At 39.5% G+C, this 25,855-nt stretch overlaps 2 protein-coding genes across 3 annotated transcripts; both read left to right on the forward strand.

The window, feature by feature from the left end:
- Positions 1 to 1,880: 1,880 nt before the first annotated feature.
- Positions 1,881 to 20,855, forward strand: slain1a (SLAIN motif family, member 1a). Of its 2 annotated transcripts, XM_051959157.1 has the most exons (9): positions 1,882 to 2,555; positions 4,860 to 4,996; positions 9,286 to 9,402; positions 10,868 to 10,978; positions 11,153 to 11,302; positions 14,047 to 14,376; positions 17,247 to 17,435; positions 18,435 to 18,756; positions 20,024 to 20,855. In XM_051959157.1, the coding sequence occupies exons 1-9, from the start codon at positions 2,110 to 2,112 to the stop codon at positions 20,097 to 20,099; spliced, it is 1,878 nt and encodes a 625-aa protein (XP_051815117.1). In that variant the 5' UTR covers positions 1,882 to 2,109; the 3' UTR covers positions 20,100 to 20,855. The 2 variants fall into 2 exon arrangements, with proteins under 2 accessions (XP_051815119.1, XP_051815117.1); XM_051959159.1 differs by lacking the exon at positions 9,286 to 9,402 and having other exon boundaries at positions 1,881 to 2,555.
- A 3,005-nt stretch (positions 20,856 to 23,860) lies between these two features.
- wu:fc50b12 (uncharacterized protein LOC103911624 homolog) lies at positions 23,861 to 25,784 on the forward strand. The gene is made up of 3 exons (XM_051958647.1): positions 23,861 to 23,881; positions 23,984 to 24,147; positions 24,418 to 25,784. The coding sequence occupies exons 1-3, from the start codon at positions 23,861 to 23,863 to the stop codon at positions 24,650 to 24,652; spliced, it is 420 nt and encodes a 139-aa protein (XP_051814607.1). The 3' UTR covers positions 24,653 to 25,784.
- The last annotated feature ends 71 nt before the right edge of the window (positions 25,785 to 25,855 follow it).

Raw genomic sequence — 25,855 nt, forward strand, 5'->3', positions numbered from 1 at the left:
AGTTGAGATAATCATGACAGATATTTGTTTTTTGGCAATATGTCACATTTTACATGGAAATCTGTGCCCGAGAAATCACTTTCCACAAAGTTCTCTATTACAAAAACACCTCTCCAGGAAGTGTGTTAATTCCAGATCACATGACCTGCTCCAGATGATGTCATTTCCTCCTGACTCCAAGGCTTTCTGACTTATGTAGTCAACAGGTTTACTACAATATCTTTATAAATGACTTCCAATTTCAATTTTACTCAATTGTATATATAATATTTAGAAGAATCTTTCTGTAAAATGCCATGTGATGTTTGGTGAGAGGCGGCCATGTTGATTTTAGGCCTGAAAACAGCAAAAATGTCAACTATGATACAAAAATTCTCATTCTATATTGACCTACATACTGGCTGATAAGACCAAATGGACACGATTAAAAAAAAAAAAAACAGCAACACTTAAACTACTTACAAAGACCAATAATGATTTGATTATTTTTTAGAGGCAGATGTTGGATGAACTTTCAGAGAACCTAAACTGTAACCATGGGGATGTTCCCTGAAGGTTTCCTGAAGGTACCCAAGGACATTTTTCTGAACATACCCTGAAAGTTATTATTGCACATTTGACAAAAAACTGTATACTTCAGGGAACGTTTTGAGAACATCCTCTGAAGTTCATCATTTTTACAAAAATTGTCACCTAAACCGTAGCACTCCCTGAAGGTTTTGTTGAAATCAGCCTATCCTACAATTAAACAAACCAACAGAATATGTGTAAGGCTATTTCCGCCTAGTTCTTTTGATGGAGTAGTCAGGAGACTTCTTCTTAAAATCAAAAGTATTTATTACAGCAAAACTGAATGTGCGATACAGAGCTCTGGGCCTGAATCCTCTGTCCCTAACCAACAACAAGTGTTCAGTCAGTTTGGATGGAATCAGACTGCTAACTGTTCCTGACCCAGTCTTCTTATACTCTAACAGTGTGTATAGCTGTCTATCTAGGCTGGCCGCCCCCTCCAGTGCTGCGTTGGTCCGCTCTCCTCTGTCACAGCTGATGTTTTGTCATTATTGCTCTCGTAGGAATGACTTCGCCTCTGCAAAGCAAGATTACAGACTGCACATACAACACGCTCATGTTCTTTACTGATTATGGCTTGAGTCAAAAACTATCTGTACCTTTATTATCAAAAACTGTCTGTACTTTGATTATCAATCACTTTATGTCTTGATCATCCTTGGTTTCAATCACATGAGTAATAAGTAAAATAAAGCATAAGCTCCTTCTTATTGATTCTGGACTTTTCTTCTTTGTTTCATTACAGTCACACCGTGGTAATGATGCTCTTGACCTTCTAATTCCTCAGAACCAATACAACTCTTTAATATGCACACTTAGCAAATTATGAAACACACCATTTCCCACAGTTTCACGAAACAACCTTCAGAGAATGTTCTCTGAATGTTCCCTGAATGTTCCCTGGAGGTTATGGATGTTATCGAAACTGTTACTAAACTGAAACCTTCAGGGAATTTTCAGGGAACCTTCAATGGTTGTTGTTTTTAGAGGTTACAAAAACTTTAACCTTTGGAAAACCAACGCCAATAGATAGATAGATAGATAGATAGATAGATAGATAGATAGATAGATAGATAGATAGAATGCCACCTGTAAGGCATAGGAAGAAGAAAAATAAAAAATATATTTTTTAAATAACAGATTTTTTTCTCATTTTATTTTAATCCGTGTATATAAAACATCTTCATGCTCCTCGACTTGGAAGATAAGAGGCTGGATTTATTTTTTTCTTCATATTTTTTGTAGTTTTGGTGTAAAAACGCTGATTAATGTAAGTAGAAGAGAATAAATCCTTCCTCAGCAGTGGTGTGATGGGAGTTGAACTCGGAGCTGCTGACCAATGAGAAGCAGTCTGAGCAGTGATCCAGCAGCAGCAGCAGCATCGGTGTGTTTTCAGTGTGTGTGTGTGTGTGTGTGTGAGTGTGTGTGAGTGTGAGGCAGCTTTAAACGGGGGATCTGGACACCCTGTCTGAATTGAACAGGACCCTCTGCAGCTCTGCAGGCCGAGCTCCCAGCCGCTCTCAATGTGCTTTTTACCAAATGGAAGCAGAGGTGTTGAACCCCCAGATGATGGCGGACGTCAATGGCAACAATAAGATCACCAACGCGGAGCTGGAGGTGTTGAAGCTGCAGGAACTGGTCCGAAAACTGGAGAAGCAGAACGAACAATTGCGGACCAGAGCGAACGCTGTAAACAATTGCTCGGTCGGCCCTCATCTCCAGAGCCCGCTGTCGTGCCTGCGCGGAGCCACGACGTGTCCCGGCGACAATTTCCCCAGCAAATATGACATTTCCAGCCCGACACAGACTCATCCGTGTTCCCCCCGAGCTCCGGTGGAGGAGCCGTTCGCGTATTTCCAGCCGAGCTCTGCGCCTCCGGAGGCGGCTGTGGAGGACGGCGGCGCCGCTGGAGGAAGCTCCGTGCTGGATGAGGTGGATGTTCTGGACCTGAGCTCCGTGCTGCCGGTTGGAGAACCTGATAGCTGGTAACTGCTTCAGTCAGCCGCTTTATACTGCAGCCATGTGTGTGCTTAGGCGTTTAGATGAATAAATCAGAGTGTTGTGTGTTTGTGTGACCCTAATAGATGCTCTTCATGCCACATATCTGCCGTGTATCCTCCTATTGATTGCATTATTCACTCTGCTCCTGGTGACACACTGAGGAACAGAGTGAGGAAAAAGAACAAAAACAGATTTGGCATCCCACAATGCACTGTGCATGCAGCATAGGTAGCTATTCAGAGCAGGGAGATGAAATTAGAAACAATGACCCCCTTCAGCCTGTGATCAAACAGCTCGGCTTTGTGTGCAGAATTCAGCCCCGGGCTCGGCTGCTTGGGAAGCTCACTCACTGACATGCTGACTGCTGAAGCGTCTCCAGGTTTCTGTTTCAGATGTGATGATGTGGAAAATGTGGCCCAGTTGAAAGCTGCGCTGAAGGGATTCAGCGTTCACTCCGTCCTTACTCCATTTAACACGACTAATTTAACCCCAGTCAGGGTAACACCGTGGCCTAGTTGGTGAATAAGAGGTCAGAGTTGTGTGGTCTGTCTTCTGGGACACAAATGACACATCGTTTGATGATTTTTAGGGATCTAATCCTGTATTTGGTGTGTTGAATAATTGTATAATCTTGTCATTTAACCCTCCTGTTGTCCTCATTTACGAGCACCAAAAAATATAGTTTCCTTGTCTGAAAGAAAATCCAAAAATTCAACAAAAAAAAAATTCCACAAATTTTTTGAAAAATTGGAAAACCTTCAGGAAGAAAATTCCAATAATTCCTTAAAAGTTTCCCTTAAAATTTTTATTTTAAAAAAAGACACAAATTTGGCAAGAAAATTCTTGTAAATATTTCAAAAAAATGAGTAAAAATCTTCCCAAAAAAATCCTAAAAATATCTAAAGTGATTGCATATATATCAGTAAAACTTCTAATATTTTCTTTAAGAATATTCAGAAAAAATCAACCAAAATCCAGTGAAATTTGCTTAATTTTGGTTGATTTTTTGTGAATGTTCTTAAGAAACATTTTTAACATTTCCTTTTTTCCACCAACAATGTTCATAAATTTCCCAAAAATGTTGAAAATGTGGACATCAGAAGTTTCCCTGTCAAAATATGTTTTTTTTCCACATTTTCAAACTTTAAACGGGTGCATTTTAACCCGTAGGACAAAACGAGAGTTAAATCAACATTCAGAATCAGATTGTTTGTTCTGTCGTCTTCATATAGTGATCAGTTGTTCCACTCATAGCAGGCAGTAAAATGAGAGTCCAGGATCCAGAGGTGATAAACTTCATTTATTGTCATCAATCCAGTGATTATTTAAATGTCTTTTGATTATTTTCTAGATGTTGTTGCATCATTTGGTGTGTAAACTGAGAGAGAATACTAAAAGTTGGCTTTTAGATTTTTCCAGAGAGGGCATCTGTAAGTTAGGAGTGGACTTATGGGATTTTGTCAGACCAATATCTGTACTGACTGATAATAATCATGGTGACTGTTTACATGTAGGTTTACAGTAAAAATGCAACACTAAACTTGGTTGGCATGCCTTTTGTTAATTGACGTTTTTATGTTTAATTAAAAGAAAACTGATCACAGAGATCACATAAAGAGAGAAGTGGCTGCATTGGAGCGAAAGTCTAGTTTTGTGTGAGGTTTTTTTTTTAAATTCTGAATATCAAATCTGATAATACTGATTCCTTCTCTAAATGTTGTTTTTTATTCACCCAACGGTCCAATACCTGCAAATTTGTAGTTTACTGTTACATATTGCAAATAAAAAAAGCAAATCTTCTATTTCTAGAAACTCAAACAAGAGAATTTTTGCCTAAAAAACTACTGGAGCTCTTCATTGATGTACAAGTAGTTGATGGATTTAGCTCTGCAAGTATCTTCCACCCACAGAAAGAAGAGATGAGATCACAAACCCGCCTGTGCATCTCTGTAGCAGCAGCTTTCTGTATGTCAGTGCAGTGGATGATTTTTTTATTTTGCACTGTTGGTTCCAGAGCTTCAGTTGTCACCACTGAAATTGCATTCGCTATTTATGGAAACTTTTAGGGGCGTATTGACATTTGGATTTCATTAAAGTGGGCTCACTTCTCTGGGTAACTCGGCTGAAATGTATCGCTGTCGTAAACCTCGCCCCCTGAGATCTGCAGCTACTATTTCTTTGTGATTGTTCTGCAAATAAACACAGCAGACTTATGTAATCCGGGCCCTCCGTGGGTTTGTGCTGTAAAGGTGTCAGCGTCTAACTGTGCGCTGCGTTGTGTTTTCCAGGCTGTATGTGAGTCCCAAAGCCCGGCTGCACGGTGAGAGCCTCCTCAGCCCTCTGCAGTGGTGCAGGCAGGTACTGGACCACCCGGGGCCGGAGGTGGAGCTGGCTAAGATGACGCTCTGCCACAGACTGGACCAAGGTACGGTGTGTTTGTCGCTCAGATTAGCAGCCTTCATCTGCAGCCACATCTGTCTCTGAGGCCGCTGACATGTGATCATAAGCCGCGACACAAAACATCCACACGTGCAGCAGGATTTCTGCAGCTGCTGCGAGGTCTGAACCGTTGAAGCTGCACCATTGTTTTGCCGTTTAACTCACTGTCTTTGAATTTGTTTATTGGTTTAATTGATCTTAAAGTACCTCACCCAACTTTCCCACACACAGAGTGATTATTTCTGGGGTGGAGGAGTTGGAAGGAGTCACACTGAACCATGTCAGGTTCTCCAGAGTGAGTTTAAGATTCACGTATCCCAATAAAAAAAAGTTTTTCCATTCGTTGGACTTTCATACCTGATCGACCAGGTATGACAAGCTGGAACAAGAAAACAAACATGCTGCTGGATGTCCTGATCCAAGCAGAGCAGAGTTCAGAAGGTCACTGATGATTTGAGATGGAACAACCTAAATAAAAGGTGACATTTTGGGGTTCTGTTTTGTGCCAGACCTTTCCTGGATCCTGTTTTCAGCCTTTAAGGTGAGCTAAGCTTCATACTGGATGGACAAATATGTATTTTCTTATCTATCTTCCAGTAAGAGAGCGAAAAATACGAGTTTCCTATTTGCTTCAATGCAAATGTGTCTCAATATATTTTCATAGTACTGTAGTTTGAATCATATTTGCACTGAACATAACAGCCTGATCATTTAGCTGCCTATATATATATAATTATAAAATCCTCCAGGTTTCTGACTGTCCATGGATTCGCAGTAGGCCTCCGTCAGTCAGGGTCGACTATGGGTATAGCATGTGTACTTGGCTGAAGCAGCGGCAACTATGGCTGTGGAGACCGATGCATGAATGGCGGTCCTTGTTGCAAGTGTTGCATGTGTCTGCTGTCTGTTGGACAGACTGTGTCAATACCCACAGCCTTCATGTCACGCTTCACAACGTCACGGTATCGCAGCTGTGGGCGTCCAGTGCGTCAACTTCCAGTGGCCTGCTCACCATACAATAAGTCTTTGGGGATGCGGCCGTCTGGCATGCGGTGAACGTGGCCTAGCCAGCGGAGTCTGCCTTGCCTGAGTAAGGTGAACATGCTAGGCAGACCCTCACGAGACAAGACCTCTATGTTTGGGACATTGTCTTGCCACGAAATTCCCAGGATGCGGTGGAGACTTCTCATGTGGAAGGTGTTTAGGCGTCTTTCTTGTCTGGCGTATGTCGTCCATGTATCGCTACCATATAGCAGTGTACTGATGACACAGGCGTTGTACACTGCCATCTTGGTCTTCACTGTGAGCATGGGGTTGGACCACACACATGTAATGAGGCGTGTAAGTGTGGTAGCCGCCTTTCCAATTCTCTTGTCAAGCTCCACGTCCAAGGATAGGTTGTTGGTGACAGTGGAACCTAGGCACGGCTCGATATCTCTAGCTAGACTCTTCTCTGTTGTTCCCAAATGGTGGAACAAACTACCAAACTCTGTGCGTTCTGCTGAGTCCCTTTCTACTTTTAAAAGACAATTGAAGACTCAATTGTTCAGAGAACACCTTGGCACTTAATCTGACTCCACCTTAGGGGTAGAACAAGTCAGATGGTCCAAAACCCAGCACTTATTTAGCGCTGACAAAGTTAAAAAAAATAAATAAAATTGGGGGGGGGGGGCGGGTAGTGGTTGGCAATTCTTCTGCAACTTGATGGCAACACCTTTGACCAATCGCACTTGCAGCACTTACTACAGGTTTTTCCTTATGTCTGAATTCTTGCTTGTGTTGTACGTCGCTTTGGACAAAAGCGTCTGCTAAATGAAATTGTAGAATTGTAGAAATGGTGGACCACGTCAAGCTCGTAATCATCGATGGTAATGGTTGGTGGTGTTTCTACATGCTATTTGCTGATGACGCAGCAGTAGGATCCCACACTCGGCAAGAACTTCAGTCACTGATGGACCATTTCTCCCAGGCCTGTAAAGACTTTGGGCTTACCATCAGCCTGAAAAAGACTAACATCCTGGGACAAGGAACAGAGGCATCGCAGTGTTTCACAAACAAACCTGTCATTTCAACCTCAGCAGAGAATTAAACAAAATGTGGTTTCTGCCTGTCTGGACTTATTAATATTTGCTGCAATATTACCAATCTGTTGGATTTAGCTTCTAAAAATAATGTCCCAGATGAGAGAGGATACAGCTTCGTGCCACATTGTCTCCGTCTTTCTATGCAGATCTGTGCATTAACGGGGATAAAGGTTTAATGAGGTTAACTTATGATGCTCAGAAACCCCCAATCATCATAACTGGCGTACTTGAGTTGCTACTAAACGGCTTTTGCTGCCGGACCCAGTTTTAGATGTGGTGCTTTTTAGACTTTCTGCTCTCGAGCGTGCACGGGGATATGGTTGCCATGGAAACCATGCTTACATTAACTGGGTTTTTGAGGCAGATTTGCTCTCTGCACCAACAGCCTGTAGGAGAGACTTTTCTGCTGTAGAAGCACGTACTACTTCTGATTTATTTTTCTTCAAAAACTATATCCAGAGATCAGATCTTTTCATCTTGAGGCCGTGCCCTGTCCACGTTGTGAGCCACATTTGTTAGTGTTTATTTTGATGTTCATTTGCCGTCCTCTTCTCCCTCTAAAGCTGCATTCAGAGAAGCCTGGCTCTCCTCCTCCGGGTCGTGAATACATCCTTGTGTCTGAGATCCAGCAGCCGTTGTTTGTGTAACTTGCCGTGAATGCTAGTTTCATCCAGCAGCGGTTGAGCCTAATTGTGTCAGGAATGCCAAATGCTCCACTTTGTCAGGTGTGCGCCTCTCTGACTACCAATCAGACTCCGTGTTTACATGTCGGACACACTCAGTGCAGCTGAGCCAAATGTGGCCTCTCCTAGCAGCATTAGGTTGTGGAAAATAATATAGTCGCCATCTAATAGGGAAGAATCATTATGAGTTTTTAATTTATAGCTGATGGGCTTTAAATGAGCAGCTAAAAGGTGTATTTGAGTTCACAGCAGAAGTCCTGGATGCAAAAATCAATGATCTCTCAACACCTCCATACCAGTGATTTGGGTCCAAATATAACTGCAGGACTTTTGGAACACAGTTAGCATTTAACACAATCCAAACTATTTCTGAATCAGCTCATTTTATTAATGTTTAGCTCATTAGAAGGTGGTTGGTGTTAAATTCAGATGGTTATTTAGTTGGCATTTTAGTGATATCCAGTCATTTTTTATTAATAAGTGATTGTTTCCATAATTAATAACTACGGAATTTGTAATGACCTGATCATAATGAACATAAAAATTTTTTTTTTTTACTTTTAATTAAAGTTTATGCCAGATATATCCCATGGACATTAAAAGTCCCTCAATTATAGATTGAAGCGGACAATTTTTAATTCATCTGGGACAATTTTTGAGTCATTTTCAACATGTTTTATGCCAGTTTGCATCTTTTATTGTCATTTTGGATCGTTTTTTTGTCTTTGGGACAAATTTAAAATCATTCTGGACCAATTTTCTATAATTATGGACAATTTTTGAGTCCTTTTGGACAACTTTTGAATCATTTTTGACAGGTTTTGAGTCATTTCGAATAATTTTCTTGTCAATTTTAACAAGTTTTATGTCAACTTGGATCATTTCTCGTCATTTTGGATAATTTTTGTGTCTTTGAGATAATTTTCGAGTCATTTAGGACAAGAATTTGTAAAGATATGATCATAATGAACATAAAGAAGATTAGTTTTTTTTTTTAACTTTTAATAAAAATGTATGTCAGACGTATCCCATGGACTTGAAAAGTCCCTCAATTATATATTGACCCATTTACTTCTGTTGCACAAACTTGCCTGTTATTAAAGCAAATAGTTGCACTTTTGAACCTGTAATAATGTCGGTTGTGACAGCAAGTCGTGAAATTAGTCCAGTATGTAAACCTCAGGCTCTAAAATAGTCCACAGTAGATCTAATTCCAGTTTTGGGAATGGGATGTAGCCTACATGCGAAATCCCTGCTTATCCTAAGATCCCGCCAAAAAACCAAATCGATGGTTTAGCCCAGTGAGCCGCAGCAGTGAGCTAAACCTCGTCTTACTGCATCAGCCTCCTCTGCCGAAGCCGTGACCCAACATCAATACTCATCTACGACCGGCAGATTAACGGTTTTGGCTGGAGTGTGTTGAATCGTATGAATCGATGTACTGGATGTGTGTGTTTCATGCCAAAGCAATCAGACTAACATGTCCTTCCCTGCTGTCTTGTCTCCAGCTAAGCGGTGGCGAGGCGTCTCCTCCGTCCGTCCGTACAGCTGCATAGAGGGGCTGTCCACCCTCAGCTGCCCCGTCCTGCCTTACACTAAACCTGCTGCACTAACCGAGCCCCCAGGTAACACCATGGAGCTCCTGCTGGCCATGACAGAGGTTCATTTGTAGTTCACTGTAGTCCGTAGATCACAGTATTGTCACAGAATTTTCCAGAGATGCACGGCCCAAAGAATGACTTCTTTGTGGTGAGAAAAGAGATGGCTGAGTTTGAGTTAAATGTCTGTTTAAAAGATGGCTATGAAAACAAGACACATTTTAATATTTTATCATAGTGAAGTTTTTAATCTGGAGCCATCCTCGGGTAGAAATCTCAGTTTGCCACATTTTTAGATGAAAACTGTTTGTGTTTAGAGCTAACTAGCAGCTTGGATCTTGTTTGGCCACAAATCCTGGACCTTTCTTCAACAATGGGAGTCTCAGTCTGATTTTAAGAGTGCATTTCTCCACATTCCCACAGTTGCACCTTTCTTTTTCTTTTTTTTTAAACAAATTTTCCAGCACCACAGTGTGATCCGCTGGCCTCCAAACAGGCCTGCTTTTGTCTCAGTTTCATCCTGGGAGGACTCCAGCCTGCTGTTCTAACCTTCAGGACGCTGCTGCCCAAATTCCAAAATCTAACAACATGAAAACATAGCAAGTAACAAAAATGGAAGCTAATCATTTAACAATTCAGCAACGTTTAAATCTTTTGAATTTGGGGCGTAATAAACCTCACTACTCACAGCTAAACTCTTTCCTTTAACCCTCCTGTTGTCCTCATTTACGGGCACTAAAGTATATTGTTTCCTTGTCTGAAAAAGATCCAAAAATTTCGCAAAAAAATTCCCCAAATTTCTGAAAATTTGCAAACACTTCAGGAAGAAAACTACAAGTTTCCCCTAGAAATTTAATTTTAAAAAATCCCCAAGATTTGGCAAGAAAATTCTTATAAATGTTTTCAAAAATTGAGTAAAAATCTTCCAAAAAAATCCTAAAAATATCTAAAATGTTTACATTTATATCAGTAAAACTTCTAATATTTTCTTTAAGAACACTCACAAAAAACAGGTTGATTTTTATGTGAAACATTTTTAACATTTCTTTTTTTTTAACAAAAATGTTTAAAATGTGGATATCAGAAGTTTCACTGTGAAAACATATTTTTTTTCTCCCCATTTTCAAACTTTGAAACGGGTCAGTTTTGACCTGCAGGACGACATGAAGGTTAACTGGATAGTTTTACATCCGCAGTAATAAGAACATCGAGCCAAAAGCAACTGTTACTTCCAAACTACTTCTGGAGCTCTCTGTAGAAACATAACCCAGATTCTCAAACATCCTGCTACTTGCAAGTTTACAACCAGATTACAGTAAATTGCAGGGGAGGGATTATGAGGTCGTAACCTCCAACAGATGGAGACGAGCAAACGGGAGCAGAGGAAAGCTCCTTCTGCCTGCTCATCCATATTTTTTAGAATGATCAGAGAGTCCAGGTTTGATTTGCATGTCATCAGTGATTGAATCTTGTTTTTTTGTCTCCTTTGAAGCCCCGTTGCCGTCCTCTGGCCAGTCCTTCCTGCAGCCCACTCTCCCTCTCAGGGCCAGCTGCAGCCTCAGCGACCGAGCGCCCACCTTCCTCTCAAACTCAAGCCTCCACAGTAAGATCTCACTTCTCCTCTTCCTCTGCTCCGTCGTTCATTTCTCCCCTGGAGTGAGTCACCGTCCATCTGCCGTGATTAGACACACACTCACACGGGGAAGCGTCTTCTGTTTTATCTTGGCTTTAGAAAGTAGAATATCCTGATGTAAGTGTTTCTCCTGTGTGGCTTCAGACGTGGGCCGCAGACATGCAGCCATCTCCCCCCAGTCTTCCCTGGACAGCGAGGTGGGCGTGTCGGAGCTGGAGGATGACTCCATCTCCATGAGCTACAAACTGCAGGACATGACCGACGTGGAGGTCATGGCACGACTTCAGGAGGAGAGTGAGTCCACTCTTTGCATTTTTGACAAAAACAAGAAACAGAATGACAAAGCAAGGCATAAAACAACAGAAACAAGACACAAAACGACAGAAACGAGACACAAAACGAAAAAACGAGACACAAAACGACAAAAACAAGACACAAAACGACAAAAAGGAGACACAAAAAGAGAAAAACAAGACAGAAAACGAGAAAAACGAGACAAAACGACAGAAACGGGACACAAAAAGACAAAAACAAGACACAAAACCACAAAAAGGAGACACAAAAAGAGAAAAACAGGACACAAAGACAAAAACGAGACACAAAACGACAGAAACGAGACACAAAACAAAAAACAAGACACAAAAAGACAAAAACAAGACACAAAACCACAAAAAGAGGCACAAAATAACAAAACAACACACAAAATGACGAAAACGAGACACAAAATTACAAAAAAGATAGAAAATTACAAAAACGAGACACAAACACAAGACACAAAACCACAAAAAGGGGCACAAAACAACAAAAACAAGACAGAAAATTACAAAAATGAGACACAAAAAGACAAAAACAAGACACAAAACTACAAAGAGGAGACACAAAATAACAAAACAAGACACAAAACGACAAAAACAAGACACAAAACCACAAAGAGGAGACACAAAATAACAAAACAAGACACAAAACGACAAAAACAAGACACGAAACGACAAAAACAAGACAGAAAATTACAAAAACGAGACACAATAACACAAAAACAAGACAAAATTACAAAAACAAGACACAAAAACAAGACACAAAACAACAAAAACAAAACACAAAAACGAGACACAAAAAACAAAAATAAAACACAAAAACAAGACACAAAACAACAAAACAAGATTCAAATTGACCAAAACCAATATGCATGAAAAGAAAGTACGGCTAAACAAGAAATGCATTCATCTGGGTCTGATGCTGAATTATATTATGCTAATACATATCTATATTAATATATTACTCTAACTGTTTTATTTGATTACTGACTTGCATTAGATGTAATCTTTGCAGAGGGTGGGATTTAAATGAATTGTGCCGTACATACAGCGGTTATGGTGAATGTGACCGTTTCACTCATCAGTGATAAAGCTGCCAGTGTGGAAAGGCTCTCACATCTAAATATGCTTACTTTAACCCAATGCACATTTTAGCAACGCCTAGGTTTGGTCACCTGAGGCGGTTCCAGCATCTGCTCTGAGCCGTGCATTACTACCAGTGTTTAGAACTGTGATTTAGTTCTTTGACGAGAGATGGGAACACAACTAACTAAATTCACAGCTTCCTCTTAGAAAACACATTCTGACTCTATTCTTTTCTACTCGTTAATGTTTATTTATACTCGTCCTTTACTTCCATGTTTCACCCCAGCCTTCTACAGAGACTGAAATGAATTCCACTGCTGCACCGCTGATGAATGGATAAAAACTGAGATAAATGCTTGACCTTTCAGCATTTGAACTTGAGCAGGCAGCAATATCTTGATATCTTGTTAAATTATGCAGAACATTTCAGAAAAACTTCCCCGTATCGGGCCGGTTTAACGATTCAGCAGCTGAATAATGGATGAGAGGAACCTCCAGAAGGAAATGTATCAAATGCTATAGGAGGGTCGGGTTTTCAGCGATCCAAGCATCGATCTGTCGCCCTGCAGCAGGGGTGTCCAACATGAGGCCCGCGGGCCAAAACCGGTCCTCCACAGGGTCCAATCCGGCCCTCAAAGTGGAAAAATTACAGAGAAGACATTAATTACAGATTGTAAATTAGTAAAACTGTAAATTTAAAATAATTTCTACACCATGACAAGTTGATTTGATCGTAAACTAAAATACGAGCATCTCATTTTTGTAATATTTTGTCTCTTTTTTGTTGTTTTTTTGTCTGGCTTTTGTCGTTTGTCTCATTTTTTTGTGTTCCTTTTTGTCTCTCTTGTGTTTTTTGTCTTATTTTTGTCACTTTCCGTTTTGTCGTTTTTTGTCTCGCTTGTCCATTTTTTGGTGCTTTGTAACTTTGTTGTCTAATTCTTTGTCTCTTTTTTGTTTTTTGTGTCGTTTGTCTCATTTTTGATGGTTTTATTTCTTGCTTTTGTCGCTTTGTGTCTCGTATTTGTAATATTATGTCTTGTTTTTGTTGTTTTTTTGTCTGACTTTTGTCCTTTGTCTCATTTTTTGTCGTTTCCCTTTTGTCTCACTTGTGTTTTTTGTCTATTTTGGTCCCTTAATGTTTTGCTTTATTTGTTGTTTTGTATAGTGTTTTGTCATTTTTTTGTCTCCCTTGTGTCATTTGTCCGTTTTTATTGAGCATTGTAACTTTTTTGTCTAATTCTTTTTCTCTTTTTGTTTTGTTTCATCCCATTTGTCTCATTGTTGATCGCCTTGTTTCTTGCTTTTGTCGCTTTGTGTTTCGTATTTGTAATGTTTTGTCTTGGTTTTGTTGTTTTTTGTCTTTTTTTAAAATTAAAATACTATATAAATTGTAATGTGGAAATGATAAAATGAGGCATAATGTTGTTGAAGTGGAATTTATTTTTCTTGAGAAATTTCAGGTTCATAAAAAGATAGTTCATTAAATGTGAACTTTCTTTTCCAGAACGTACTTTTTTGCACTAAAACAAAGGGGAAATCTGGAGTTATTTTATAGGTTCTTATGCTCTGATTTTACCGGTCACTTGAGATGAAATCGGGCTGAATGTGGAACCAGAACTAAAACGAGTTTCCCTGCAGGTCTCCGACAGGACTACGCCTCTACCTCAGCCACCGCCAGCCGTCGCAGCTCCAGCTTCTCCTTGCACTCCCTCAGGCGCAGCGAGATGGACCTGGAGGAGGAGGACGAGGAGGACGAGGGCTACGACCAGCTGCCTCCTCCCCAGCCTCGGCTTTTCCGCACAGGGTCTATGCAGCGGGGCAGCCTGCCCCACTCCCACACCTTCTCCAGTATCAGAGACTGCAGACGAAGCTCGGCCGCTCCTCAGTTTTCACTCAGCGGACTGTCCCAGTACTCTGGACCCTCCAGCCTGATCACAGAAACACACTCAGCGTACAGGAACAGCACAGGTGAGTGTTTGATGGACTCCTTGTCCTGTTGCAGCAGAAAGATCAAGATGTAGCACATTTTAAAACACAACCAGAGCGCTTTTACAGTTCAGAAATAGAAAACAAGACATAGGCTGTGTCCGAAATCGTATACTAATGTACTACATATTACATTCTCAATGAGTATATACTGTATACTACGTACTATAAGTATGATTAGAATGCCAACCGTTCACACTGTTGTATACTACTACGTTTCCCATAATGCATTTCAAACCTCCGACGACAAAAACCGGAAGTACGGCTATCAAATATCTCGGCTGAATGCCGGCTTCAGGTCGATTTTACGCTAACAAACAGTCGCATAATTAATGTGGCAACTTCAAGCCGGCACTCCTCATGCAGTTATTAGCCAGATTATGCGAATCGTTTCAATTGTAGCTGCAGGCTACTGGAGGTAGCTGCTACTTGTTCTGTATGCAAAGCGAGCTGCTGCAGCTAGCTGCTAGCATTCAATAGCACGTTGTGAGGCGTCTGACAAATTTAAAACGTTGGTCAGAAAACGCCTATTTCTCAAATCTGTGGGGTGATTAGGATGACTACTTAACCACATAAAATAAAATAAAAATCGCCGCGGTCCGGCCACAGATCCCGCGGAGGCTTGCATTTCGGTGGATAGCTCGCAAAGCATTATGGGGCGGTTGAGTATGACTAGTGGGGTCATCATAGATATATACAAACACTAGATGGCTCATGAGCGCTGTCAGCCTATGGAGAGCAACGTCGCCACATGGCGGCCATCTTGGGACAGGGCTGCTCGATCACTCATAACATTAAAGTCAATGGAGCATGGATTTTAAAATCACTGTAGATTGCTCAATTTTCAACCGATTTTACAACAGCTAGGTTTGTTATAAACGTCAGAGATGTACTTGTTTTACTGCTTACATAAGAATAATTAAAACCATTGAATTCATATAATAATGAACACAGATATCAGCTTTTTTCAGCATAAATGGATGTAAATGTAATTTTAATATTTAGCATTGCACTTTTTTATTACTATCAGCTTTCTAATGCACAGATAAAAACAAAGCTCAACCAAAATCAATGCACAACAAAAAGAGATGATTTCTTTTCATGAACCTGGTGCCTACATTACCCACAATGCATTTCGGCTGCAGGCTAACTAATCCAGGCATAGATGTATACAAACAATAAGTCTAAGGTCTCAATCAAAGTCTCTTAACAAGCAAATAAATACAACCACAACCACAAAGAATGCAATTTCGCCTAAAGATTCGGTTCTCAAAAAACGTTGGTCTCAGGAAAACCTAATAACTGAAAATCAGATTGTGAGTAACACCATCTTCAATGTGAGTAGCCAGGCAGAAAAGACACACAACTATGCTGCATTTTTCAAAACGAAAAGCTGCGATTTCGGAATTGAGCCTGCATCATAGCCACGTTAATAAGGTTTGTAATAAACTAAACCGTTTGTAAATCAATCAAGAATTGAGCGAGTTATGAGTGTTAAAGTGAGGAAATCATCCACCTTACCATTGACTACAGTACAGTGCGCCAGAGCAGTCCCCTGTCCTAAGATGGCTGCCAAGTGACGACGACGCAGACTCCGTCTTGAGCCATCTAGTGTTTGTATATATCTATGAGTGGGGTCACCACGCATACTTAAAAATTTTCCGGATATAGTATACATCCGGGTATTTCTCGCATACTCAGTCTTTTCATACGATCTAATGTGAACGCACTACATACTTATTTTGACGTCACACTTAGTATGAGTAGTACGTTAGTATGCCATTTCGGACACAGACATAATCTTTGAGGAAATATACAGAGGAAGATAAACGATGTCGTATATCAGGTGTCAGCTACAGTAGAAAGCCACAGAGTACATTTGTGTCTTCAGTAGGGGCTTGAAGGCGTTAAAAGACCGAGCGGCTCTAATCTGAACGGGTAAACGGTTCCACAGACTGGATGCTGCTACAGAAAAGCCTCGGTCGCCTTGTAAGCATCTCGAGACTCTAAAAACCGCCGACCAAGTTGGCAACCTTGGAGTGTTCATAGACTCAGATTTAAACTTTAACAGCCGCATGAAAGCTCAGAATCAGAGTCAGCTTTAATGGCCAAGCACGTACACAACACACAAGGAATTTGTTTTCGGCCTAGGAATATAGAAGAGCAAAATAAACAACAAAGTAACGTCAGAAAGAGGAACAGGGAGGAAAAAGAAGTAGTAGTAAGAAAAAGTAGTGCAAACGATAATTGCATGATGCAGTGCAAGGAGCAGAGATAATACTGTACGTGTTCATTGTACAGGTGAGTAGGGATGGTTCAGCTGTTTATGGTGTGGGGAAGAAGCTGTTTTTGTGTCACCAAAGCAGCTTCTTACCAACTCCAAAACATTCAACAGTTAAAAGTTTTATCCCCCAGAAAAACCAGGAGGAGCTCATCCATGTGTTCACCTCCAGTAGACTGGATTACTAGCAGAACATGAAGGGTGCTGTACAAATAAACTTGCCTTGCCTCTGGTTCTGAGCCAAACAACATTAATAGTAACTTTATTTATATAGCACCCTTAAGAACCGCATTCACAAAGTGCTTTGACAGTTCCAAACAACACAGACAATGAAGCAAGACATAAGAAGACGAGTCAGAGCAGTCGCTGAAAATAAATAGTAAAAATGATAATAAATTAAATGAATAATTAGCCAGATTAGCAATCATAACAAACAAAGCAACTTGGCAGCTTTAAAAATTAAAGAACAAGACTGAGGGTTAAATTCATTCCTTTAACGTTGTAACTGGAAAACATCCGAAGCTCCAAATGGACCTAAAGCCTGACTGGGTTTGTTGATGTCGTTGCGTAGACAAGCTCCGGAGAAGCATGCCCAACCTGATCAGAGCTCCCAGCATGCCCAGCGTTCCCAGTATTCCATGCCTGGCCTCCCCCGTCAACCCAGCCTCCCACGGTCCCTCCTCCCTGCCTCCGATGCCGTCCCTCCGGAGCAGCCAGAGCTTCGACTCGTCCAGCGGACTCGCACGACTCCAGTCCTCCAGTAAGACACGAGTGTTTCTGAATAAACGCCGCTCTGTTTTCTGAAGGCTATATTAACCCTCATGTCATTCTGCGGTTCAAAATTAACCCGTTTTAAAGTTTGAAAATGTGGAAAAAGAAATTCAACTGTGAAACTTCTGATGTCCACATTTTTAACATTTTTGGGAAATCTTTGAACATTTTTTGGTGGAAAAAAAGAAATGTTAAAAATGTTTCATAAGAACATTCCCAAAAAAAGATTTTTATGTGATTGTTCTTAATGAAAATAGTAGTTTTACTGAATTATTTGGAATCACTTTAGATATTTTTAGGATTTTTTGGGCAGACTTTTACTCATTTTTTGAAAATTTACAAGAATTTTCTTGCCAAATTTGGAGGATTTTTTTTAAATATAACTTTTAAGGGAAACTTTTCTGTTGTTGCACAATAGATAGAAGAAATGCAACTCTTTTTTTTCCTTTTTTAAATAATTTAAGGAATCATTATAGTGTTTCCATAGAGCAGCGGGACTTTAACCCTCATGTCGTCCTGCGGGTCAAATTGACCCGTTTCAGTTTGAAAATGTGATTAAAAATGTATGTTCACAGTGAAACTTCTGATGTCCACATTTTCAACACTTTTGGGGCGGGGGGACAGAAAAATTCACACAAAAATCAGCCAAAATCTGGTGAATTTTGCTGGATTTTGCTTTTTTTGTGTGAATATTTTTTAAAGAAAATATTAGAAATTTTGCTGGTATTTTTCATATGATTTTTTATAAATATTTTTACTCATTTTTTGAAAATATTTACAAGAATTGTTTGCCAAATTTGGAGGATTCTTTTTAATATATATACAATTTTCAAGGGAAACTTTTAAGGAATTATTGGAATTTTCTTCCTGAAGGTTTTGCACATTTTCAGAAGTTTGGGCATTTTTTTTCAGACAAGGAAATAATATTTTTTGGTGCCTGTAAATGAGGACAGCAGGAGGGTTAAATCAGAAATCTGCTGTGTTCCAGTTCCGTCCCCGGGTCAGCTCAATCAGAGGGTCCAGAGCGTCGGGAACTTCCCTACGACTTCACGACACCCGCTGAAAGCCACCGCCTACGTGAGCCCCACGGTGCAGCAGGGTCCCACCTCTCTGTCCTCCTCCATCAGCCTGAACTCCATCCCCAGCAGCGCTGCTCTGCCTCAGCCCCTCAAACCCAGCAGCAGTCTGCTCCCACAGGCTCTGAAAGCCAACCAGCCGGCCGTCGCTCGCAGCTCCCTGCCTCGACCGGCCTCCTTTGTAGGAACGAGTGGAGTTCCACGTGCGAGTAAAATCACCCAACCCACCCGCAGGTAAGAGCAGAGCAGTTTAAAGGAGAGTCATTTTCAGTCTTTTTGCTGGTTGTGGAGGTATGAAGTCCTGAGCTTTGTCCCTGAATGAAGCTGATGTCTGCTCTAAGTATATTAATTTCCTGTATTATATAAAGATTGATGTGCAGCACATTTCATAGTAATAGTCGAATACTCAAGCAAGTAAAAACAAATCTTACGTATTTTTGGATGAAAAATGACAAAACTTTAATTATTCCTGGTTTTCAAGTGTTGGAATCCACAGAATAAATTGAACATTTCACATTTTGAGTTGTTAGTGGAACAAAAAAAGGCATTTAATAAAGTCACCATGAGCGTTACGGTAATGAGATGTGCATGTTAGTTTTATGAAAAAAAATGTGCACAAATTGATCGATAATGAATCATTAGTTGCAGCCCTCCACTATATACCGGGCTTTGCAAAAGTTCTGTTACACTTGCAAAATGCAAGCAAAATGAACACAAAGATTTTTTGGTGCGATAAGATAATTTTTTATTTTCCAAATATTTCAATATATGTGTTAATGATAATATTAATCAGAAATGTGGCCACCCAAGAGTTTTATCTTATTGCACCAAAAATCTTTGTGTTCATTTTCGTGAATGTCTCAACAAGTGTGACAGAACTTTTGCAAAGCCCGGTAAATATGACTTCCAGTTGTTTAACCCTCGTGTCGTCCTGCGGGTCAAAATTTTCAACATTTTTGGGAAATTTTTAAACATTTTTGATGGGAAAAAGAAATATTAAAAATGGCTCTTAAGAACATTCACATAAAAATCCACCAAAATCCAGCGATTTTTATGCGAATGTTCTTAAAGAAAATATTAGAAGTTTTACTGATGTATATGTAATCACTTTAGATATTTTTAGTATTTTTTGGGACGATTTTTCTCATTATTTGAAAATATTTACAAGAATTTTCTTGCCAAATTTGTGAGATTTTTTCAAATAAAACTTTTAAGGAATTATTGGAATTTTCTTCCTGAAGGTTTTGCCAATTTTCAGAAATTTGGGGAATTTTTTTGCTGAATTTTTGGATTTTTTTCAGACAAGAAAACAATATTTTTTGGTGCCTGTAAATGAGGACAACAGGAGGGTTAAACATTTACACCGGCTGACCTGAAAGAGGTGCTATAGTTACAGTACTATTCTAGCTTTAATCCCAGCTGAATCAGTTTGTTTTCTCTATTTGAGTCTTCTAATTGTATTTCCTGGATTCAGATGCTTACCGTTTCTCTCCGTCTGCAGTTTGCTGACTCCTCCAAAGAGCCTGGCTGCTCTGAGCGCCCTGAGGGACGGCAGCTGGAAAGACGGCTGTTACTGAACCCAAAAACAGGACGGAGCTGCGTCAGACCCGACGTGGACTCGGGCTGCGATCCAGCAGAGGGTGACTGTTAACGGGAATAAAAGCACTTCTCTTCTCTGAAGGATGGCATAGAGACTGAGCGGTTGGGGTCCAGCAGGCTGGATCTTTCCTTTACTACCTGCTGAACACACACTGACACACTACCAGGCAATACTCTGATAATCAGCTGTTAAATGTGAAGCGGATCCTCTTTGATATGTGTTTTTTGGTTGGTCATCGTGGATAGTTAATGAAAATTTCTCACCAACTGAGCGCTTAGACGAAGAATAGCCCACGCTTTTGTACATGCTTTTAATGATTTCATATGACTAATTTTTGGCGAGTATTATTTTTTTTGTCAGATGTGGTGTCGGATATGAAGTTGAACCTGAAACCGGATGAGTTTTGTTCCTCCCTGTGCCTGTAGTGTGATTCATGTTAGTTCTATTTATTCGCTGGACCTCGCAGCACTTTGGATCAGAAAGACGATTAACACGTTAAAATAAAAGATTTTCTTTGTTATGTGAGATGTGACATTCACTAATGTCAGTGTACACACTTTATCTTTTGCCTAGTTATTTTTTCTCATTTATTGTTTACATGAAATTTTTAATGTTCTTTGATAAACATAAGCACTGCGGTGATATTGCACATAGAGCACTGATGCTTTTTATGGATGAGAAGACGTTAAAGAGGAGGTGGATTTTTAAAGTGAATAAAAGCATTTCAAAACTAGTTGGCATTGTTTGGTCTTCACTAAATATTTTTTTTCCTCTGCTAACACTGGAAACTGCTGTTTCCTAACCTGGCAATAGCCAGATTAATAATTGTGTAGTACTTGATAGTACTCCACAATATCAATCTGGGACCGCTCCATGTAAATCCGTTCGGAGGAAAGAGGCACGGATTGGACAATGCAACAGTATGTCCCACCTCTGACAGGTTTGTTTTTAGCCAATCGCGGGATCTTCACAACGAGCGGAGCCAATTGGTAGATTAAACTCTTACCAAAACCCGTAGGTAAAAAAGCACAAACATCTTTACCATCCAGAAATGCGCAAAGCGCCTCTCGTTGTTCTTCCTTCAAAGAAGCGATAGGAGATTCAGCTAAAACTGACTTAATAGCAGCATCTACACGATCGTTGTCCTCCGTTGCCGTGTTTGTTTTGATCTACTGGCGCTTGGTGTCGTCTTCACACCCGGATATCCCGCCCCACACACGAATACTGCTGCGTGATTGGCCGCGAACCAACTTGGCTCTGTACGAACAGTGAAAGCGGGAGCGGAGCAAGATGGTTTCTTGAGAGATTTGTGAACTCACAAATATCGCGAGAAATCAACTTGCTGGCAAGGTTAGCTGTTTCCCAGTGTGTGCTGAAAAAATTACGTTATTCTGTTATGATGCCAGCCAGTAACATGAACTTTATGAGCCGATGATAGAGTTACCTTAAAGTTAATGACAGTGATATTTTAAAACATATTTATGAATGCAGAAATTAGTAAATGTTTGAACTTACACTAAAAACAGAGCACTGAATTATTTTCTTTCAAAAAAGGAAGTGGTGGAAACCAAATTTACTCAAGTACTGTACTTAAAAATGTACAATTTTGTACTTTATTTTTAGCATTTCCTTTATTATACATTACTACTTACAGTCATGGACAAAAGTATCGGCACCCCTGGAACTTTTCTAGAAAATACACCATTTCTCACAGAAATTGCAAATGTTTTTGGTATACGCATGCTCATGTCCTTGGTGTGCATTGGAAAAACACAAAAAAAGCAGAAGAAGAAAAAAGCCAAAATTGACATAATTTTACAGAAAATTCCAAATATGGGCGTGACAAAATTGTTGGCACCCTTTTAAAAACTGTGAGTAAATCATTTTATTTCAAGCATGTGATGCTCGTTAAACACACCTGTGGCAGTAACAGGTGCTGGCGATCTAGAAATCACACCTGAAGCCAGTTAGAATGTCTAAAAGTTGACTCAACCTTTGTGTTGTGCGTCACACCAAGCATGGAGAAGAGAGTCCAGGATTGTCTGAGGACTTAAGAAGCAAAACTGTGGAAAAATACAAACAATCTCAAGGTTCCAAGACCATCTCCAGAGATCTGGAAGTGCCTGTTTTTCCACTGTGTGTTATATAATCAAGAAGTTTCTCACCCATGGAGCTGTGGCTGATCTCCACAGATGGGACAGAAGAGAAAAACTGACCAAAGAATGTAACGCGGGATAGTTCAAATGATGGATAAACATCCTCGGTCAACTTCCACACAGATCCAGGCTGTCCTGCAGACTCGGGGTGCAAAAGTGTCAACTCGGACCACACGTCGTCATCTGAATGAGAAGCACAATGGCAGGAGACCGAGGGGACTTCTCGCATGGTTTCACTTAAGTAAGATGAGATTAAAAAGTCCAAAAACTCAGAAGCGATCTGTGATGTAGAACTTGTGTGATATAAAGTAGTTCAAACCAGTTTCTCCTCCAGGAGCGAAAAGGTCAAAATGCTGTTTACACACCAATACATCAGTCATAAAGACCAAACCAGCAGCTTTACTTTAATATTGAAGTACTTTTTGCTGCTAATACTTGTGTACTTTTACTTCAGGAGGTTTTTCATGCAGGGCTTTTACTTGTAATGGACTAGCTTTTACATTGCTGCATTTGCACTTTCACATAAATACAGGATCTAATGATTAAATCTCATTTACATTCTGCAACTCTGAGCATCAAAATCAAGTGATGTATTAGTTTCAAAAGCAAAACTGTACCAGTTATGTATAGAATAATCATAATTTGTTATTTGAGATTTTTTTTTAATAAACAAAGGTAATTTTGGACTTTTTAAAATTCATTTTGGTTGATTTTAAACATTTCTGACAAACTGTCATTTTAACAAAAGCTAATTTGGAAATTTTAGGTTTTTTGAGTCCTTTTGGGGCAAATTGAGCCATTTTAAACCATTATATGTAGTTCTGAGCTTTTGTTTTTCCTTTAAGTCAAATTCAGACTTATTTTGGACACTTTAGAGATATTCTGAACAATTTTACTAATTTTGGAAGCTTTCATTGCAACTTAGGATACGTTGGAGGTATTTTTTATAAACTTTTGGCTCAGGACAGTTTTCATGTGATTGTGGACACTTTGCTGGTGGATTTTTGGTTGCTTTTAAAGTAATGTGGCAACAGCTTTGAATACTATTGAATAGGCATTTGTCATTAAAGTCAACTTGAGTCATTGTTGGCAAGTAAATACTGATCAGTCATGAGGCAAGAAAAGACAAGGAAGGTGAAGAGTTGGGTCAAAGGTGGCTTAAAGGGGAAATCATTGCTGTAAATGAAACATCCCTGGTAAAAACAAATGCACAAAGACCACACAAATGAATCTTTTTCTTAACTCTCAACACACATTTAACTGTAGACATGTCCTTGGTTGCTCAAACTTGACTTTTTTAAAATGTGGAACTCCCTCCAGTGCAGTTGTGTGTTCGTGAGGTGTAGAGACAGCAGCTAAAGAGACTAATGTTTAACAAGTGAGTGTGTTGATGTTGAATCTCCCCAGTAACACTTCACTCATTACTGTACCTTTGGAGAAAGCGACTGAAAAATCCACCTGGTGCTTAAAAAAAACTGCACGTCGAATGCATATTTTATCTTTTTCTTTAAATCATTGAACTAACTTCAAGAGAAACTCTTAAAGTGGGACTTGTACTGCTGATCTTCTGGAATTTCTGATAATGCCCAACAAAGCTCAAGAGGTAGGTCTAATCATGCTTCACCGATCATCCATCAATACCTCAATAGAATCCGTTAACAGTTGCAAAACCATTCTGCTTGTCATTTAAAAATACTAATTTTAGGATGCTGTAATCAATCTGAAGACACTGCAAGACATTTCCAGGCAGCTTGGCTTCGAGTGGACGGCGCTGGCGTATGAGCTTGGCTTCAGCAGAACTGAAATTGGGCGGTTCCACACCAGATCTGCAGAGAAGAGCCTCCAGGCTCGGGCCATGTTGGAAAGCTGGTACAGAGTGTCAAACCTGATTATGTGGTGGTATTTAGTCACTGCCGGTGTACAGATACTGCAGGGTTTTTGCATGAATACCAGATTATTAACATCAGATCATCTGAGCAACGTTTGCTCCGGTTTTACTTCTCAAACCAGCAGGACTGGATCATCTGAAAACAGTTCTTTATTTATGAACTAAAGCAGCTGCTCAGCACTAAACATTTGATAAGTTTGAGGTCTGTTGGGCTACATTGTGGCTCTCTGAAATGCTCTCTTTATTCTCAGGTATGAGAAGTCATGGGACAAGCCCAATAAGACCAAACTGCTGCAGGATGGACTGGAGCGAGCAGGCCGACGTGATCTTTCTGAGAAACTTCGCTGCCTCCACTGGGGCCACCAGAAGCTGAGCCAGAGAGTGGAGCTTCCTTCTGCCTTCCCCTTCCTCATCACCGTCCACAAGACCATCCACAACCAAGACGCTCTGCGCAGAATCAATGACCTCAACCGTAGATTCACTTAACCCTCGTGTCGTCATGCGGGTCAGAATTGACCTGTTTGAAAGTGTGTGTGTGTGTGTGGGGGGGAATATATATTTTTACAGTGAAACTTCTGATGTCCACATTTTCAGCATTTTTGGGAAATCTTTGAAAAAACACCCAGCTGTGCACTAAAATGCATGTAAGCTGCACTGCTCTGAAATAAATGGGCTTCTTTCACTGAACAGTGCTTGTTTTTTGTCTTGTAAGAAATTGAAGCTTTGCAATAAAGTTAAAAAGCAAATTTACAGACTCATATTTTTTATTTTAAAATGCCATTTTTTTAAAACAAAATCTTCATATCTGTTCTTTTGACAGAAGTTTAGTACATGTGAGTGGAAGGAAATGGTAAGTTTATGCATAACACTTGAAAGAAATCAAAATAATTAAGCTTCATTATATAACACCAGTACTAATTGTGAGGGCAGCGAACACATCAAGATGTCAGTTGGACTAAAAATATGCACACAACAGTAGTAGTAGAATACTACTACTACGACTGACAATTACTATAAAACTGAACACAAACACTTGCTACATAAAAATATGAATTATTCTAAGATTTTTTTTCAACATAATTCCTATTTTAACAACTTCTAACCTTTACTTTTTAAATTCTGTCAATGATAAAAATGACAGTAATAGCACTTGGTACAAACACTTGCAACATAAGTAAGATTAATTATTTTAAGTAATATTTTTTCTTTATCTAATTCCTACTATTAACAACTTTGTACACTTTTTAAATTAGTGTAATAATAGTAGTAGCACTTTGCTCAAACACTGTAAATAAGATTTATTTTTTACTAGTGTTTTTAAGCTAATTACTATTTTAAGAACTTTTTACATTTATTTTTAAAATTAGTATAATGATAAAAAAAATATAATAGTAATAGCCCTTGGCACAAACACTTGCTACATGAAAAAGGAATTATTTTAACTAATATTTTTTAACCGAATTATTATTTTAACAACTCTTTGTATTTACTTTTTAATTAAAATAATAAAAATGAGGACAACAATACTAACAGCATTTGGCACAAACGCTTGCTATATAATTAAGATTTATCACTATTATTAGTGTTTTTTAATTTTACATATTTTAATGTAATCATATATTTAAATATTGTAAGATTAGAAAGTAAAATTTTATTTTGATCAAATATTTTCAATAATGGATTCCGGTC

The sequence above is a fragment of the Acanthochromis polyacanthus genome, chromosome 14, assembly GCF_021347895.1.
Source record: "Acanthochromis polyacanthus isolate Apoly-LR-REF ecotype Palm Island chromosome 14, KAUST_Apoly_ChrSc, whole genome shotgun sequence".
Classification (NCBI taxonomy): domain Eukaryota; kingdom Metazoa; phylum Chordata; class Actinopteri; family Pomacentridae; genus Acanthochromis; species Acanthochromis polyacanthus.

Bases quoted from the DNA above. Each gene is read 5' to 3' on its own strand.
- slain1a (XM_051959157.1), top strand. From the start codon at position 2,110: ATGGAAGCAGAGGTGTTGAACCCCCAGATGATGGCGGACGTCAATGGC. The intron at 10,979-11,152 runs GTAAGATCTCAC...GTGTGGCTTCAG, and splicing joins CTCAAACTCAAGCCTCCACA to ACGTGGGCCGCAGACATGCA. The intron at 14,377-17,246 runs GTGAGTGTTTGA...GTCGTTGCGTAG, and splicing joins AGCGTACAGGAACAGCACAG to ACAAGCTCCGGAGAAGCATG.
- wu:fc50b12 (XM_051958647.1), top strand. From the start codon at position 23,861: ATGCCCAACAAAGCTCAAGAG. The intron at 23,882-23,983 runs GTAGGTCTAATC...TACTAATTTTAG, and splicing joins TGCCCAACAAAGCTCAAGAG to GATGCTGTAATCAATCTGAA. The intron at 24,148-24,417 runs GTACAGAGTGTC...CTTTATTCTCAG, and splicing joins CGGGCCATGTTGGAAAGCTG to GTATGAGAAGTCATGGGACA.